Here is a 20016-nt window from a genome sequence, read left to right as displayed (position 1 = left end):
CTATCATAATTTCTCTTGGGGAATGAATGTAAGATGAAGTTCCAGATTCTGCTTAACAGAAGCATTCAGTTCTATTAAATAATTGTCCTTCTGATTTTAAACGAATACATGAAGCTGCCTTGCACTGAATCAAATAGCCTGCTGATTGAGGTTATGCTACATGTACTACATACTGGTATTTGTTATTTGAAGCTCTATAGAATCTCAAGCAGAAGTCTTCCCTAACTTTGGAAGAGTTTGCTGTCTTCAAGGATGGAGGTTATTATATCTCCAACCTTGGAGAGAACAAAAACTAGACCACCTGCCTGAAAAACATGTGCAAAAATGCTGACTGAGCTCTTAAATAAGAAACTACAGCCAGGTATGTGATCAATGGCAGGAATAGGGAATGTAGGGTCTGCCAAACTCTCAGCAGCTCAGTCAATATTGCCAATTGTGAGGGACCCTAGGAACTCTACCTCAGCAACATCTGGAGGACCAGGATTTTCAGCAACTGGTCCAAAAATAGAAGGAAAGACTTCCAGATGGCTGCTTTCCTATTCACCTCTTATTACAAATATTTTAGTTTAGCTTACTACCTGTAGTTAGAATCCAAATCATCCCAATATTAATCTTGATAACATATTTATCTATCAACCACTTAATTAAATTACACTTAAGCAGTGGATGTGGACTAGGAGGAGGAGCTTCCAGGGGAATGGCTGCCGGTCTCTGAGCTCTGCAGCTTGCAGCTCGCAGATGCAGGGGGGGTGCCCCCCCGGCCCTCTTTCCACCTGGAGGGCCGAGGATTAAGAGCAGCGACCACCCTGGCTTTCCATACAGCCTAATTTGGCTTTCCAGGGTGGTCATATAGGCAGGAGGAGAAGAAGTTTGTTCCACCTTGCCCCAGCTGAAGCCGAGATCAGCAGAGATGAGAGTTGGAGGCGGAGCCATGATCGGAGCTCCGGCTGGAGGAGAGGAGGAGAGGAGCGAGGCAGAGTGAGGCAGAATGAATAAGAGAAAAGAGAAATAAGAGAAAAGAATGGCAGCGATGGCTCCCAGAAACCCGGGCGGCTAGACGGCGGTATCGGTGATGCCAGCAGGGCCGAATGGAAGGGTGAGGTTGCTGAAATAGGGGGTGGGCAGGCCACGACAAGATCTATGGAGTTTGGAGCCTAGAGTTTGGAGCCTAGAGCCTAGAGCCTGGAGCTTGGCAGAGGGAGGAGACCTGTGGCACCAGGGGCAGGGGACATAGAGCTAGGAGGCAGAGGATTTAGCAACCCCTGCCATCAACCCCTGCCATCTGCTATCTGCCTCCTAAGACTAAGACTAAGACTGTGCCCAGGTGCCCCTCGTTAACCACCAACATCTTTGTACAACTACCTGCCCACTTGCCATTTTGTTTGTGACTATTTACATCTGACTCTGAGCCAACTACTGTGTGCGCCTGCGTGATTACCCCCACCATTTTTTCATCAACCCACTAGGAAAAAAAAACAACAACCATCAAACATCTATTTAATTTGTCTGCCTACTTACATCATGGACTGCCTCCCGGCCTCCATCTTTTTTACCATCTTCCTGCTGTCTTCTCATTATTCCTTTATTTACCATCTATGTGGAACCTGGCCTGCTGCCTCATTTTATCATCTATGGCACCCTGGCCCTGATTGCATCGCTTTTAGCATCATTATATGTACTCAAGAACAGATCTCATCCTACTGCGGGAGTCCCCCCTCTCGCAGGTGTGGCCCTCCGCCCTTTCGAGGGCCCACCTTGATGACGGATTTATTAATCTCGAGGTACGAGCCCATTTAAGGACGTACCTTGTGGCATTGAGAGTGGCCAAACGTCAATATTGTGCCACTCTCATTGCATCCGCAGAGAACCGCCCTGCCGCCCTGTTTCGGGTGTCCCGCTCCCTCTTATTTCAGAGGCCGCGGGAGGCCCCTTTACAGGGTAGAGCAGAGGAATTTGGAAAATATCTGCAGGATAAAATCGCTCAAATCCGGAAGGATTGGGTCCCTTCCAGTGGTCCTGTAGAGGCGTCCATGGCGAGTCTTGAGAGACCTATCTGGGAGGAGTTTGACTCGGTTGCCATCGAGGATTTGGACAGAGTGCGTGGACGACTGCGACCCACCACATGTTTATTGGACCCGTGTCCCTCCTGGCTTGTACTGGCATCCTGGGAGGTTACACGCGACTGGCTCCTGGGCCTAGTGAACGCTTCGTTGGGTGAGGGGTCCCTTCCAGCCGCCTTGAAAGAGGCGGTGGTGAGACCCTTGCTCAAGAAGCCTTCCCTGGACCCTACGGATCTGGCCAATTATCGTCCTGTCTCCAACCTTCCCTTTCTGGCGAAGGTTGTAGAGAGTGTGGTGGTTTATCAGTTTCCATGACATCTGGAGGAAAATGATTATCTAGACCCGCTCCAGTCCGGCTTCCGCCCTGGGCACAGCACGGAGACGGCCTTGGTCGCGTTGGTGGATGATCTCTGGAGGGCCAGAGATAGGGGTTGTTCCTCTATCCTGGTCCTATTAGACCTCTCGGCGGCTTTTGATACCATCGACCATGGTATCTTGTTGCGCCGACTGGAGGGGTTGGGGGTCGGGGGCATCGTTTTACGGTGGTTCGGCTCCTACCTTTCCAGCCGGACGCAACGTGTGTTGACAGGGGAGCAGAGGTCGACTCTGTGCCCCCTTACCTGTGGGGTGCCACAGGGGTCGGTCCTCTCGCCGCTCCTGTTCAACACATATATGAAGCCGCTGGGTGAGATCATCCGTGGTTTCGGGGTGGGATACCATCTGTACGCTGATGATACTCAGCTGTACATTTCCACCCCGAACCACCCCAACGAGGCCGTCGAAATGATGTCCCGGTGTGTGGAAGCCGTACGGGTCTGGATGGATGACAACCGACTCAAGCTCAACCCCTCCAAGACGGAGTGGCTGTGGGTTCCGGCCCCCCGGTTCAACCAGTTAATTCCATCTCTGGCCATCGGGGGCGTTCAACTTGCCCCGGTGGAGCGGGCGCGCAATTTGGGCATCCTCCTTGATGCTCGGCTGTCCATGGATGACCATGTGACAGCTGTGGCAAGGGGGGCGTTCCACCAGGTTTGCCTGGTGCGCCAATTGCGCCCCCTATTGGACCGGGATGCCTTGCGCACAGTCACTCATGCGCTGGTGACGTCTCGCCTGGACTACTGTAACGCTCTCTACATGGGGCTTCCCTTGAAATGCACTCGTAGACTACAGTTGGTCCAGAACGCGGCCGCGCGGGTAATTATGGGGAGTACAAGGTACTCCCATGTGACACCTTTCCTGCGCGAGCTGCACTGGCTCCCTGTGGTCTACCGGGTGCGTTTCAAGGTCTTGATAACGATCTTTAAAGCGCTCCATGGCTCAGGACCTAGCTACTTGCGGGATCGTATCCTGCCCCATACATCCCTGCGACCAATTCGCTCGCACAGAGAGGGACTCCTCCAGGTGCCGTCCACCAGACAATGTCGGGGGGCGGCGTCTAGGAGTAGAGCCTTCTCCGTTGCGGGCCCAGCCCTGTGGAATGACCTTCCCCCGGATATTAGGACTACCTCTGACCTCCGCGCCTTCCGGATAAAGCTCAAGACACACCTATTTCAAGTAGCTGGCCTGGCTCAACCATAGTTCGTTCACACTGCTCCTGACGGGTTTTTTAATTTTTGTGACTTTTAGACTTTTATTAGGGGATTTTAAACTATGTTTTAACTGTCTTTTCTTATCTTCATACCTCCTCCATGTACGCGTGTTCGTTTATTCTGTGTGTGTATTGTCCATATTGTTTTTTATGTGTTTTATTGTACGCCGCCCCGAGTCCTTCGGGAGAGGGTGCGGCTAAGAAATAAATTTATTATTATTATTATTATTATTATTATTATTATTATTATTATTATTATTATTATTATTATTATTATTATTATTATTATTATTATTATATCATCTAGGTATACAGGGTTCCAGGTTTTGCGACAATGCCTATAAAGCATGGCATGAACCAATAACCTTAAATAAGACAATAACATCCCTTGTAGTGACTATCTTGCACGTATCGTTACTTAAAAGCACACTTCATATTAGCTATGACACTTTATTCTAATAGTACACACAACTCTCAGAACAACACTAGAGGGTTTTTAATAATATATAAAGGGAAAAGACAACAATGGTTCTGTATGTCTGCTACAGACTGCAATATTCTACAAAGGTGAATGCTGGATGGACTGAAGACTCATTGCCCCAGAAACAACACCGTCTGCTGTCTTGAAAAGCTATGCCTAGGTGTGCAAATGCATCTGAGAGACCTCTATACTTTTTGCAAAGGCAACCCAGGATGATAAACAAAATGCATAACTGAGTGGCTAAGAAATCCTAAATCTTGCATTTGGATGTTTGCCATTCTTCCACTGGCGAAGAAAAGCCATCTGTTCATAAGCTGTTTCTTTACTATGAAATAAAGACCCAAGAACAGCAGAAGGAGTACAATGTGGAACAAAGATTGAAATTATATAAAAGTAGCATTATGTGGACACTTTAAAGATGTGATCCAGCTTTTTCTAATGTTCAGATATGTTGGATTATGACTTCCCATTATCTTCTTGACCATAGTTGAGTATAGTGAAACACAATGCAATACAAGATACCTGGAGAGTACCAGTGGAGAAGGCAATTTAACACTGTCAGTATACTTTGATACCCCTGTCTTCTTCCCAGATGTTGGCATACTTTCCCCGTAGTTTTAGTCAGAGTTCACAGTACCGATATTAGCAAGCTATGCCTCCCCTCTGGAACTCCCACAACTTAATTGGAATTAAGAAAATTGCCCCAAATTCTTGAAATAGTTCAGAAATGAAATCTAAAAATATTAGGTCCCCAAAAATGTTAATTGGTGTCATGGTAGCTTAATTACTGTCATGACTAATGACCATAATTTAGCTGGATTGCTTAAAAGAACTAGTAAAGGAAACTCCCTCATAATTTTTCCATTGCTTATAGCAGAAGTGCAAACACATGGCCTGTGGACTGCATGTAGCCCCCAGCACTCCTGAGAGCCACCCAGACTAGATTAAAATGCAGTTGGGAAGCATTTAACAGAATGAAATGAAATAAAAATGCAATAAAACATAGAAAACATTCCATTGTAAAACTAAATAATAACAAGCATAATCAACAAAGACCATAATATTCCGAGATCACGCTTTGTGAGAAGTCTTGTACCAATTCACTGCCTTGACTTAACTGTGGAAGTGCAAACTGATCAGGAGCACCACAAGTGACTGGACTTCCCTCTCAAGTCTATGCTGCGGTAGTGCTAAATGACTTAGCTGATGCAATTAAATTGGGGCATACTCATACAGTAGAGATAAACTATGTTTACACGCCATTTGAAAGAAACAACAAAAGCTCGTTTACACACTATTCACAAACAAAAATGTTTCCTTTTTAACGTATTAGTTATATCTAGTATCCCCAATCTTTCTGCAGGCATGCAAGTGGGCACAGCTCTAAATGGAGCTTCGAGTGCAAGTGCAAATGCCCGCCACCCATGTGAGTGCAAATGCCTGCCACTCGCCTGCCAGTTGTGCAGCCCAGTTCCAAATGGGCTGCAGCCCAGGGGTTGGGGACCCCTGCCATAGGAGCTAATTTTTATATCTGAGGGAGTCTATTCCAAATCCCTACACTCCAGGTGTTTGAACTATAACTCCCAGACTTTCCAGCCAGCCATTTATTTCAGCTACATTCTTATAATATAGTTCATATCAACGTATCAGAATATTTTGGTAAGATGAGATCAGAAGAGAACATTTATACAGCTCCTTAGTTGACAATAAAATGATCAGAATAATAAGCCACATGCTACCAAAACAAGAACCAGAGTTTTTATATTGGTTTTTCTTTCCTATTTCTGGCTATACTGCTGCAGGATTTAATAATGTCAATAGCATAAGCGGTTCCTACACCTGTTCTTCTTTAAATGGATGGGCTCACATATTACAATAAACGAAAGGCACAGGTAGTTACTGTAGTTAGGGGCTTAACATAATATGTAGATAGAGCAAGTAAAACAAAATCATGGCTTATTTTATGGCTGTAAATGGCAATAAGAAACAACTATTTTCTGTGGCTTTATGCAGGGAGGATGCATGGTTTCTTTGTGGTTTCCTTTATTATTCTGTCTTTGGTTCATATGTAGTTCAAACTTAAGGTTAAAAGGAGACTCATCATACAGCCTGACCACATGTGCTCTGATTATTTGGCTTGCCTGCAAGACTCATTTGTTTCTATCTTGTTCAGTAAACTATCATTAAGGCAAATAATTGTTTAGCATAATAACGCAATGTGATTGTTGATAAAAAAAAACATTATCTTGTATTCCCCAAAAGAGAAATATGATATCATTTATATAAAAATAGACCCCATATGAAATGGCAATAAAATTGTAAAAGCTATTTAGGGAATATTTTATTCTCTAGGGCAATGTCAGTGAATATAAAATAGTTAGCCTAGAGTAAAGGAACTACTTCATATATTCATATAAATATACTTCGTATATTTCAACACAGAAAGCAGTTGAACTACAATTCATTGAACTTTGTCTTCTGTAGCATCAACAGAAACATATTTTTCTTTAACCCAATTACAGGTATTGCTTGTTCACTAGGATAAATATTTTGATTATTAGTGAAAAATTAAGTTAAGAATTGCTACTGTGGCTGAAGTATCACTGCCTGTATTTATTTATTTTTTAAAGTGCCACTTCCCTATTCTTCAGCTCCCAACAAATAATTGACATTTGATTCCATGGTGAAAAGTTGTTCTCTTACTTTGGATAGAATATTAGTTGAATGATTTTCCAACTTCATGGTTCATTGCACTGTACAGTCAATATAGCTTAGCACCCTTCTCAGCTTTTGAAACACATCATGCAAATGACATGTAGCCTTTCCCAAATGTAGCCTATTCTGAGCAATGATTCAGAATCTGACCTTGACTGACAATGTTGCTACAGATGAACCTGTGAATTATCTGCCTTAGGAATCTTTAAGCCATGATTCATCTGAGGTTGCTGATCAACCACAGACATCTCCTGGACAGCTGGATCAGTCAGATGATGAAGCACAACTCCCTCCCCAACAAAGCCCCAGGTCTCAATGCATGCAGCTGTGCAACAGTGCAACACCATTCAATGAGGCTCTTCTTTAGACAAAGGGTGAGGCCTGAGTAATTGCAGTCAGCTACTTGCAGATTCAGGTAGGTCAGAGATGGTATTCAGCAGGTTCTGACCAGTTCTGGAGAACCAGTCACAACCTTTGGTAGTTAAAGTTAATGTTCCGTAGTTGGAGCCCATGAAATAATAAAAAGCAAGTTGGTCTTGATTCCCCAATCTAGGCTCAGAAGAAATGTACCACACACTATAATCACAGAGATTTCATTTCATTCATTCATTCATTCATTCATTCATTTATGAATCAAATCTATATAGCTTCTCATCTCAAGATAGAGCCAGGAAAGGAGATGGAAGTAACTCTTTTGCAATTTTGGTATTACTATCTTTTTCAACCTTGTCCCTTTTTTCCAGCCTGTATTTATTAAGCTGAATTTATTTATTAAACTCTGTATCTGTATCAGAGGTGGTATTCAGCAGGTTCTGACCAGAACTAGTAGCAGAAATTTTGAGTAGTTTGGAGAACCAGTAAATACCACCTCTGACTGGCCCCACCCACATCTATTCTCTGCCTCCCAAGTCTCAGCTGATTGGGAGGAAATGGGAATTTTGCACTAACCTTCCCCTGGAGTGGGGAGGGAATGGAGATTTTACAGTATCCTTCTCCTGCCATGCCCACCAAGCCACACGCACCAAGCACACCATGCCCATAGAACTGGTAGTAAAAAAATTGAATCCCACCACTGAGGTAGCTGCTTTGCTTTCAGACTTCGTTGGAAATAACTTTTCAGTATTCCAGCTCATGACTCTAGTTCCTGCTTCTTGTTTATGACCTTTTAACTCTTGGAGTGGCTGATTTCGTATCCTATGACACTTAGAACATATTTGGAGAACTGCCTTGCTTCTTGAACAATAATTGACACTGTTTTGGCAAGCATTCTCTAGTAGTTATTTGAATTTAAATCCTGTCTACTGTTATTTGCCTAAATTGCAATAAATACTTCCGCTCCTTAGTAATGGTGTCTGCAATCTTGAAACAGAAAACTGATTGGACAAATTTGTTTTACAGAACTATGAAATTGTACTGGGGTCTTGGCACAAACAGACATGGTACATAGCATACCTTTTTAAAAAAAAATCAGAATACAAATTTGAAAAAATGGACAAAACAGCTGAATATACAAACAGCATACTCACTTAAATAAAACAATCTATAAACTTCCAGGGAAAAAATGAAAAAGATTTTGAAAGTGAGTACACCCTCACATTTTGTAAATATGTAAGTATATCTTTTCATGTATATATGAACTGGTTTAACTGATTAATGGATTATGTACCATCAGGTTTTTGTAAATACTTAGTGAATAGAGACAATAGATCATCTCCACGGTCCTTCAGGTTTTCCAATATTGCATCTATTTCACCTATTATCACTATATCTGAATCCATCCACCTTGTTCTAATTGTCCTTTTCTTCTGTTTCCTTCCATTTTTCCCAGCATCAGAAGCTTGACTACAGAGCTAAGTCTTTGCATAAGATGTCCTATGCAAATAATTTGAGCCTGGTGATTTGTGCTGCAAATTCCATGCTAGATCTAAGTGGATGAGCATTGATTTCAGAGAAAAGACAGTTCACCAGAGATATTCAGATCCTGAGCTGTGAAAGTCTTTGAAGTTGATTTTAAAATGTGCTAATCAATACAATGAATTGCACCTGGAAGCCAACTGGCAACCAGTTCAATTTTCACAGTAGTGGTATTAACTTGGAAAACTGGGAAACCCTAAGGACATTTTTTAAAAAAGGATTCCCAAGATTACAAATTGCAAAATGATACATATTAAGCTAATAACTTAAAATATTATAGCCATGATCTTAATGGCTCCAAGACCAGAGTATTAGATATGTTTTCCCATCTTGAGTTTTACCCCCACATATCACATATACACATCTATATCTATATTTGATTAAATAATTGATTAATCAAGATTGATACAAAGATGTAAAATGTGCTAAAGCTTAACATATTTAAACTATCCCAATTTTAATGTGTTGTTATAGCCTCCCAGTCCAAAAGACTATACACATCTCATAAACCAATAGTAGAAAACAGTAGATAATTTTTTTCACATGTTGACCCACATCACTTTTCTGCCTTCATACATACAGAGCAGTTCTCATCCTCTCTATGCTACAGATCATTGGCTGTTTCAGCTATGAAATATAGATGTTGTAATATAATGTATCTGGAAGGTACCAGATTGGGAATAGTGAATTCAATGCAAAATCTGTAAGTGGTAAAATTAGAATGGTATTGTTGCCTAATTATTTGGGGTGTGATTATTTTTAACCGTGTCTTTCCTAGCACCATGGCAACTAGTAATGGTGCCAAGAGTGAAAAAAATGTTTTAAGGAGGTTTGGGGAAAGTGCATTTTTCACCCTTTGAGTTGCAAATCTTATTTATACTTTCTCGAATGCTTGTTCAACAAACAGGCTGTTGATTTGCAAAAAGATTCTTAATTGAAAATGGAGACAGTTTTAAAATTGCAAGTTCTAACTAGGAGGTACATTTCAATTGTTTACTAATGAATACACCATTACATTACAACACAGAAACACACATACCATTTCATTCACTAGGCAAGCCATATCAAATGAATTTATCTAAAGGCGCTATTTAATCAAAATATTGCTAAGTGGAATAGACCCAATTTAAACAAAATATACACCTATCTGGACATATGTAACTAGCTATTTAAGCCCCACCTTGAGAAATCAACAAAATGTGTTTATGTAGTTCAGAAGTAATTTATGAAATTATCTGGCATAAGACACAAAGACAGCTATGGACTAAGATTGTCTTAAAACCTTTTGAATAATGCTGTTGAAGAGGCCACAACAGCTGAAGTGACACATTACATAGTCAAAACAAAACTATAACATAATAATCTGCAAACTCTATAATAGTCTATCGCATCACATGTCAAATATTTCTTACATATCATGTACCTTTTATTTTGCATGCCTCTGAAGACCCTATTATGCAGAAGAAATCGGTGTGACATTAGTGATAGAACACTTACATTAAAACATATAATTAATTTCTATTGACTCTTAGCAACTACATGCTGTACAAAACTGTACCAAACCACACAAGAAAGAGTAAAGCCCGCCAATAAGAAGAATGCCATGAATTGCACTATGGTAGATTTCACATTTATTGCATATTCTACACTAACAGATTCATCCAGTATTTTTATAGATGCATGCAAATTGCCAAATAAAAAAAAAGAATTTAGAGCTAGTCACAGCATCCAACCTATCAAAAGCAGTAGCATAATGGACAGATTAGGAATACAATACAAAAAAAGACAACAAAATAGTAAGACAACACCAATCCGCTGTAGACAAGTTCAAATCACCAGGACCAGATGGATTACACCCCAAGATTCTGAAGGAACTGGCAGACATGATCTCAGAACCATTGAACCATTTCTTTCAAAGATTCTGGAGCACTGGGCAACTACCAGAAGACTGAAAAAGAGTTGATGTAGTTCCTAGGCAGGAGTAAAAGACCTCCAAGGTCCCTTCCAACTCTGTTATTCTCTTCTGTTATTAGCTTCATACTATCAAGTCAGTAAAATTTAAAGTTCTGTCTATTACGTTGCTATCTGCAATATCTTGGCATCTCTGACTAAAGATTTCTAACAGAAAGAGTCAATGCAAAACATGTAAATTTGTCCGGCTGTTTCACTCTGATGCACCTTCTATTAATCTCAAACTATGGAAAATTCTATATACTGCAGAATATGTATGCTAACGGAAATAGCTTTCAACATGGAATCGTTGGTGATCCAAAAAGATGAGCATACTTGGTCTCAATCATTAATTCTACTGTATTCAAAGAAACGTTTCTTACATTATATTACGAAGAATATTAGACAATCACTGTTTCTTTTTTTTTTAATCCCAGGGAAAATTCATTCCTAAATTTAAGATAATTTAAAGACACCTATATTACCATCCCTAGATTTTATACCTTTACATATGTGCTCTGGAACAGCCTTTAAAAGGTGAAGCTGCCTTTGACACCACAATAAACTACTGGTAGGTTTTCAATTCCTGCATTACTTATTGTGAAATGATAAGATAGCTAGACAGAGAGATAGCAAACATTTCTCCATACTTCTAAGCCAAAGCACTCCATGCTAAAGTACGGTACTTCAAAAAAAATATTCTGGTGCTTTGAAAATTTACATTGGATCAATAAACAAAGTGGACACTTAACTGGGGAACTGCTGTAGCATATGTTACATCACAATTCTGGCACGTTAAACTCCTAATTTCCCCAATATTCTATGGCCTGATTTTCTTACCAAGATTACTGAAGAAATTACAATTGACTGGATTTCTACAATCTGCTAAACTAGAACCAATAAAGCCATACTGTATATTAAGATGGTCAGACATCAATCAGGACACTGGAATTTCACAATCAATCCTTATCAGAAACTTTACTGCTGGCTATCACAGTGGTGTACAGTGTAATGCTAATGATGACAGGACCACAGGTTCAAAGTTCATCTTGGTCCTGTCAAACAGGCATAAATCCTTTCACTTGTTTCTTTGGGTAGAAAGGCCAATGACAAATGCCTTGACCAAATTTGGACATCATGCTAAGTTATAATGTGCTTGTCTAATTTTGTGGCTAAATGTGGGTTTTTTTAATGCCAAACCAAACCAATGTGATTGTTGTATGGTTTAGTTAGTTTCATAAACTATGGTTCAAATAAAAAAGAGTTACATATAGTACAAATGCATTCAAAATATGTTTTTAAAAATTGACAAACCAGTTTAAAGAGAACACTTTATAAAGACAACAGATATAGCAAGTCTTACATCATACCTTTGCAATTAATATTTCATATGTTGAACAGATATTGCATAAGGATTTATTTACATTATATATATATCTTTGCTTTATAAATTGCAACACATGCTCACATGGATAGATTTTCCCAGAAGCTGGGCATATTCATTTTATCCATTAAATTTATTCCCTATACCTGTGATGGCGAACCTATGGCACAAGTGCCAGAGGTGGCACGCAGAGCCCTCTCTGTGGGCACACACGCTGTTGCCCCAGCTCAGCCAGCTGGTTGATGGGTTGCCAAGGCGCGCATGTGCACTGGCCAGCTGGTTGTCCGATTTCCGAGGTGCGCATGCCTTGCCAGGTTTCCGGCACTCTGTTATGTGCATGTGCGTGCCTTCCAGTTTGAGCCTAAAAGGTTCACTATCACTGCCCTAATACTGAAATTTACTTAACATATGTAACCTCTGCAGCTGGCACAGTATTATCTGTCATTTTGGGAATGGGAATCAATTCACTGGATCCTTTCAGGGTCTGGCAATTTCTTCAAATATCTTCATATTAAAATATTCCCATGCCCACAGAGATAAGCAATATTCTGCACTCTACAGTTTTGAAAATGTCTTTTAAAGTAATAAGAAAACCTTTGTATTAACCATAGTAGCAAATATTATAGGATCAGCAAAAAGAAACTTTTTCAACTGGTATGCTTAGAAATCTATCAGCATGCCTGAAATAATTATTTCATCATAATGATAATTAAGGTGAACTTTATAAGCATTTAAATTCAATACATGTTATTAAAAATATAATCCAGTACATGAAAATACTGGCAATGCTGGTTAAAGGTTATTTCTGTAATAACAGATGCTGAAGAATAGATAATTAATACTAGTGGAGCAAATTATAAGATGCTAAACAGTGAAGACAAAAATGCATATAAAGGAAGATAAACATATAAATAATAATATGCAAACTAGCTAATATTACAATAGGTAAGTGAGAATGCTAGGATATTTATGAAAGTTGAAATGTTAGTAAATTGTAATGAGAACTGCTTAAAGAAGTCTAAGTGCTATTAGTAATCATAATCATAACAATAGAAACTTTGTTTCAAAATTAGCCTGGTGGCCTTCCTGTCATTTAAAAGGATTTTAGCAAATACTAAAAGTGAAATAGATACACAATATATTTTGTTAACACAACCCGAGAGATAATAGCTATCATTACACCTTGCTCTGTGCCATGCCTTGCTTAGTATTTGCTCATTTACTATATAAACCCTTACTGACAGGTTCAGAGCACAAGCTAACATGCCAACAGCCACCTTATGAATTAATGCAATTGTAATAAACGATAATGATCGATCCAAAGTCACTCTATAATTCTGATCTAATCTTCTAGTGGTAATACCTCACCAGTTTTGGGTTTGCATACCCCATCAAGTCATTGTTCGCTTTAACTACCATCCTTAATAAATTACAACAGAAGGATTCACATATTGTACTTAGCCATAACTATGGTTATGACTTCGTAAAATTCAAAGGCGAGATTCAAGCACATGCTGATCTAGATTTCAATGAATATTGAGATGCTGTCTATTATCTTTTACAATTAAGTACTCACTGAAACACTTCTTTTTGAGAAGAACTCTGATAAGCCAAATATTTCTCTATGGGGCAGCTGATATCTGTGCTTTGCTTCATTGCAGCAAAGCTGGAGGGTTCTGATTTTGCCAACGCTAATGCCCTCAGAGGAACATCAAATACAATGTGTTTCATCAGCCCATTAGCCAAATTCTGATTAGATAAACTGTTGAAATCTAGATTTTCACTTTTGGCATTTTTTTTCAACCCTTTTTATGACTGCAGCCTTGCAAAAAAAAAAAAAAAAAAAGACTGTCTTGTTAGACAGATGGCCAAAATTGAACAACATAATTTTTTAAAGTATAATTCTATTCTTTCTTTTATAAGTCCTATAATTTCTATTGGGCATATTTCTAAGCAAGTAATTGAACAACCAATTCAAGTGATTCTTATGTCACTTGTTGGCTCTTACTGGGTAAGTGTGGAAGTTTCAAGTTCCTTGGTATTGAATTCCAGGAGCAGCAGTTCTGAGCAAAGTATGGACTCTATGAATTACTATGATTTTTAATATTTTGGGTACCGTAATTATTTTACTTGTGAGGGTTATCTAATGCAAAAGCCCCGTGAAGGGGATAAGGAGAGTTAGGCTGGACCACATTGCACAAAGGAATATAAACAATTTATTTATTTGTGGGAAAACTCCCTCCCTGCTTTCTTGTTCTATGTCTTCAAATCAGTCTTGGTTTGTGCAATGCTATGGAACACCTGCTCACAATACTTAGTTGTGTATTCCCCCAAATTGAGGCTAATTGCAGAATAACCACAGTCCCCAAAAGAATGTGCTTATTTTAAAGAGCAGCAGACAGACATCAAATTCAAATCCAAAGTGCTAAATAGCTTTAGTTTTTAACTATTGTAAGTATATTAAGTATAACATCAGAAAGGTCCACCGTTGATTTTGGCACCACTTAATTTTGTTTCTAATACTGAAGAAAACTTCAGAGGATGCAAAATATGTTTTATTGTTAAATGCAGTCTGATTCATAAGAGTTTTCTTTCTTTTTTTCTTCTTTTTGCAGTTACCCGAAACCATTAACCATCATGCAAGAATCAATTACCCTAAATATTTATTGGCAAATTTTGCCAATACTGAAGGACCTTTCTCTTTTAGCAAATTTTAAACTCTTGATGTATTTTAAATTCTTATGAATTATTTATAGGTTAGCTTTGTGAATTGTATTTTTATGCTGTTTTTACTACTGTTGTCTTGCCTAGATTATTATTTTAATTCTGTTAGATCTTGCAGGTGCTTTGGATGCTTTCCTGCAAAGGGAAAAAGTGGAATAAAAGAAAAATAATCTATTTGATAGAGTCTAGAAGGGCCATCAGATACAATATCCAGTTCTCCCTTTTATCTTGTATTTCAGCCAATGCTAGCAGACCATTTGATACACAAATCCAAATATAAATGAAGTAAGTCAATAAATAGTCAACTGAGGTCTATTAAAGACATCCTATCTCAAAATCACTTGGTCACTTGGGAAAAAACACTAAATACCACAATTCATTAGAGTGTATGTTCAAGTGCTTACATTTTTAGCTGAAATCTGTCATAAAGTCATAAATTCATCAACATTATGTGTATGTATGTATGTATGTATGTATATGATATAGATAGATAGATAGATGATAGATAGATAGATAGATAGATAGATAGATAGACAGACAGACAGACACACATACCTTTTTTCAACAGTTCAATATGCCTTATAAAGTTCTTCCTTTGATTCTTGTAGCTAAATTAACAAGGAACAGTAAATCTAAAAGCATTTATGCTAATTCTTTCTAAAATATTCCATGGAATAATGGAGATATCGGATGAAGCAATTAAGTTTTCTTATGACTGTATAAAATGTATTTGGGGTTCATTTTAGTCTTGCCATAATGAATGAATGAATGAATGAATGAATGAATGAATGAATGAATGAACTAAACATTTATTTTATTGATTCTTTCAAGTGGAGTCAAGATATTCTGCAGAGATCACCAGCTTTCCACTTGCTTCACTTGTGCTTCAGAATATGCTCCAATATGAAAAAAATACCATGAAGGAGACAGATGTTTACAAAACCTATAAGAAAAATTCTCAAAATCCTTTACTGGAATAGCCCTTCTCGACAATTAGAACAGAGGGTGTTTTTAAGAATGGTAGCATCTAGATCAGGAGTGTCAAACTCGATTTCATTGAGGGCTGCATCAGGGTTGCGTTTGACCTTGGGGGGCCAGGCTGGGTGTGGCCAGCTTGACGTCACTCGTGTCAGGGGCGCCTAATGCTCTGTCAGCAAAAACAGGCTCCCAATCTCTGTTTTCGGCTGGGACGGCCTCCTGCAACCATCTGCCAATGAAAATGGAGCTTGGGAGGGTTGCATGTGTGCAGAAGGTTGCAGAAGGCTGTCCCAGCTGAAAACGGAGATTGGGAGTCCGTTTGGCAGAAGCCTTCAGTTTGACACCCCTAGATCAAATTAGCCAATGCAGTATGTCTAGGTCAAGCAGCAGACACTAGAATTCTCTTGAGATGGTATGTAAGTATCTTCTATTAGCAACCGGGTCTTTCTAGTTTCTATGAACATATGACAAGGACAAGAGGCCCATTGTTTTACAACTACTGGTCTCTTCGCCCAAAATAGTCTTTAAAGACATGGGTAAGTGGGGGGGAAGCACGGAAGAGGGAAAATGCAGACACATGTGATGGCATATCCCACAAGTGCTATTAACATATTCTTGCTTTGCTTGCTAGGAGTGATTATCCTGACCCCAGATGTATCATGCATCTGTTGTCATTTTGGCATCACTGTGTTTACTGCAGTTCCACTAGTTCCTGGTTTTAGACAGGAGTCTTCTATTCATTGTTCACATTTCTAGCCCTGTCTGGGAACGTTAAGGACTGAACGCAACTTTTTACTTGAAAAATACAAACTCTTGAATAATGGTTCTTCCTACTGTACATTTTCATTCAGAAATGTATATAAAGTGTTGCTTTGTGATCTCAATCATTCAGACTCATTCAGGTGAAAGTGTTCTGAGGACTGAAATACAAAAGATATTCTACAAAGCAAATCATACTGCAGGGTTACATGACTTACAAGGCCTAGATCAGGGGTGTCAAACTCAAGGCCTGGGGGTGCTTAGATCTGGCCCACAGGCTGCCCTGGAAACAGTGAAGGACCGGTCCACAGTGCCTCTGCAAGGGAAAACAGAGTGTGGGAGGGCCTCAGGCAGCCTTCCCAACTCTGTTTTTGCTGGCAGAGGGTTGCAGGAGGCTGTCGCAGCCAAAAATGGAGCTCAGGAGGCCGTTTTCACTGGCAGAGTGCTCAGGCCACCACAGGTGCCCCTGACACAGGTGACGTTGACCTGGCCCCCCGAGGTCAAACACAACCCTGATGCGGCCCTCAATGAAATTGAGTTTGACAGCCATGGCCTAAATGGTGGTCTGAAATTGTGGGGAATGAAGAATTCAATATATTCAATATATTGTGGATTGTAAAAGACCGACAAGTCCTTTCTTCATCTGACATAAGGCACAACATTTTTTCATATAAAAATAATTGATTTAAGTGAGCCAATGTTATTCTGTGTTTCGCTGCAAGTGTTGAATCATTAACACAGGACTTTGGACATTTCCATCCTTAACAAAGCCCCTTAATATGGCTAGGGGAATCAAGGCCTACCTATAGAAGGGTTAGGCATCACTGATCATACTGTGTTCAATCTATGTTCAACCTCTCTCCTTACGTTTAAAAATAGTGACCCACAATGTAGGTATTCCTGAAAGCATCAGAGGCATGAATATTTGTCTTTATATTATAAAATAGCTCCAGAAATTTTAGCTCCCAGAAACTGCATTTCTACAAGGCGAACTGTAAGGTTCTGTTTTTAGCCATTCCTTCAAATTAGTCATCTCCCAAAAGCTTCTCTGAAAAGCCTTCATTGTAACGTTACCTGTTATTTCATCCGATTTTATCTCCTGAAAAACTATGCTTTTAACCACGAGTGCTTTCTGGAGATAGATAGTACAGAAACTTTTATTTGCTTTAGATGGTAGCAGATACACTTGAGTGGACTTTTTCATATGTCCCAAGAGAAGATGAAATTGCTTTATCAGAAGCATGATATAGAGGAAAAAGTTACCTATGTTTGCAACAACATATCATAATTTTGCCTACATTTTTCCTTGCTGTATCAGCCTAGCATGTCCCTTTTGTTTTCATTTTTAAAATCCATTTATGATATTTTAGAAAGAAGCAGGGAGAAAAGAAAACTGGAGAAAAGAATGTGCACTTGCAAAACCTGATTTCATAATAGAATGGCATCTTACAAAGTTTCTCCAATCCAAGTTGCTTGGCAGGACTCCCACCAATCAGCTGGGCTTAGATGGCCACCCAAAATTGGCCAGTGGTTAATTTCACTAGTGAACTATGATTTATTTCTTAACAATTTCATCTGAACTCAATACGTGGTTTGAGCTTCAGCTGCCATGATGCATTCCACAGAAATTTCACCGGCTACCGATTAATCTAAACGTTACAACTTTTTTTTTTAAAAAAAGACAGATTCGATACGACACAAATTAAGTGCCCTCCCAATAAACTTTTCGGGCCTCCAGCGGTATTCCCCGACCTCCCGCCGCTGCTCCAGCGGCAACTATTTGATCCTCAATCCTCTCTACCCCATTAAATGCAATACCGTGACTTTTTTTTTTCTTTTTCGACTTCCAAGCACAGCAGATCAAAGTAGCACGTGAAAAGGAAGCAGCGCTCAAATGCACAGGCGTAATTAAGGACAAGACGGGGGGCTGGAGTGGGGGCAGGGAAAGGAAGGGATCCTATTTTTTTTAAGTCTCTAAATCGAATCCATCTGGCAGCCCACTCCTGGGCACAGAGGTATGCGCGCGCGCACATGCATGCAAACATACACACACGAGGAGGAAGGGAGAATATACTATATATATATACACACAGAGAGAGAGACATATATTTATTTTTACCTTGGAGATTTTGGACTCTGATGTCGCTAATCTGTCCAATCAGCTCCTCCCGCTGAAACCAGTCCCATTCGCTCCCAGCCATGAGGGATCGGGCAGACGTGCGGGGATGGTTAAAAACACCGCGGCTGCAAAAGCAGGGAAGCTTTCAACGCACTTCAGCCTTCCCTCCCTCCCTCCCTCCCCCAAACCAAAACTGACCCTCGAAAGGAGAGAGAATGAGAAAGAAAAGGAAGGGGGGGTAGCACGCGGGGAAGGAGGGTGGGAGGAACTGCTTACCGAGAAGGGAAAAGAGGGGAAGGGAGAAGAGCTGGACGGAGAGGAGGGGGTGTGTGAGCCAGAGCCACCGGTCACCCGCGAGGTGGCTCAAGAGCGCCCCGGCTCCAGACTTAACTTACGCGAACCCGAAAGGGGAGGCGGGGAAGGAAGAAGGGAGGGCGCAGGTGAAAGGTAGGCGCTTGAAAGCAGATCCAGAAGCCCCCTCGCCTCGCCTCCCCCCTCTCCCCCGGTGGGCTCAAGTTTTTAAAGGGCGGCGATGGTAACTCCTGAGGTTTCTAAGCTGCATCCTGGGACGTTTCTCCCTGACTTGACGCGGCCGCAAGTTTGGCTAGAGAGAGAGAGAGAGAGAGGGAGAGAGGGAGAGAGAGGGAGAGTCGGGGCTGAGGAACACGCACGCAGCTTCAGGTTAATGTTTACTGGAAAGCGGGACGCGCGGCGCTCACTCCAGGCGCCCATTCACGCGCCTCGCTCTGCTCCAAGCCGCGCCTCGTCGCCCGGGTTCCCGCCCCTTTCCTGCAGGCCGAAAAGAAAAACGAAAAAACCCACCCCGAACCCGATTAATCATTTTTCGATCGCCAATTGGTAAGGGGGGTTGGGACGAGGAGGAGGAGGGAGGAGAAGAGCTTCAAAGATTCTGCAAAAAAGATGGACGGAGATTCCGGTGTCCGGCAGGAGCCTCTTTTCCAGGTGTTGGACGGCAACAGCTGCGGCGGCGGCGTCCGTTCAAAAAGGGGGAAAATAATAATAATAATTTTTGCTTTCTGGCTCGGGGACTTCAAGCCATGTGTGGCGGCGGAGAAAAAGAAAAGCGAGCGCAGGCAGGAGATCGAAACCTCCCAAGCTGCGAAAGAGAGAGAGGCGGAGGGAAAAGTGTGGAGGCGGAGGAAAAACATTTATACATCTCTCAACCGCAGATTCTGCGAGCCTTCGGGATTTGAGCAGAAGCGGATAAACGGGATTCCCCCTCCTCCCTTCTAATTCTACCCCTTGGCTTTAACACAGACAAGTGGGAAATAATATTTCTCTCTGTGTCTCTGCCTGCCTGCCTGTCTCTCTCACACACAGAAA

The 20016-nt window shown here is 40.8% G+C and overlaps 1 protein-coding gene across 3 annotated transcripts in view; it reads right to left on the bottom strand.

The window, feature by feature from the left end:
- CLMN (calmin) overlaps nt 1-19304 on the bottom strand; it is a 97255-nt gene extending 77951 nt beyond the window's left edge. Inside the window, exons 1-2 of one of the 3 annotated variants that reach the window (XM_081939833.1) lie at nt 18949-19304; nt 18673-18797 (exon numbers count right to left, since the gene is read on the bottom strand). In XM_081939833.1, coding sequence (XP_081795959.1) covers nt 18673-18754 — 82 coding nt within the window. In that variant the 5' untranslated portion in view covers nt 18755-18797; nt 18949-19304. Of the gene's footprint in view, nt 1-18672 lie in introns of all 3 variants that reach the window. The other 2 variants (XM_081939834.1, XM_081939832.1) reach the window with 2 other exon arrangements.
- Nucleotides 19305-20016: the final 712 nt, after the last annotated feature.

Source organism: Natrix helvetica, assembly GCF_964273705.1.
Source record: "Natrix helvetica genome assembly, chromosome: 1".
Taxonomy (NCBI): domain Eukaryota; kingdom Metazoa; phylum Chordata; class Lepidosauria; order Squamata; family Natricidae; genus Natrix; species Natrix helvetica.
The sequence above is the reverse complement of the archived record's forward strand: the minus strand, read 5'-3'. Positions and strand labels throughout refer to the sequence as shown.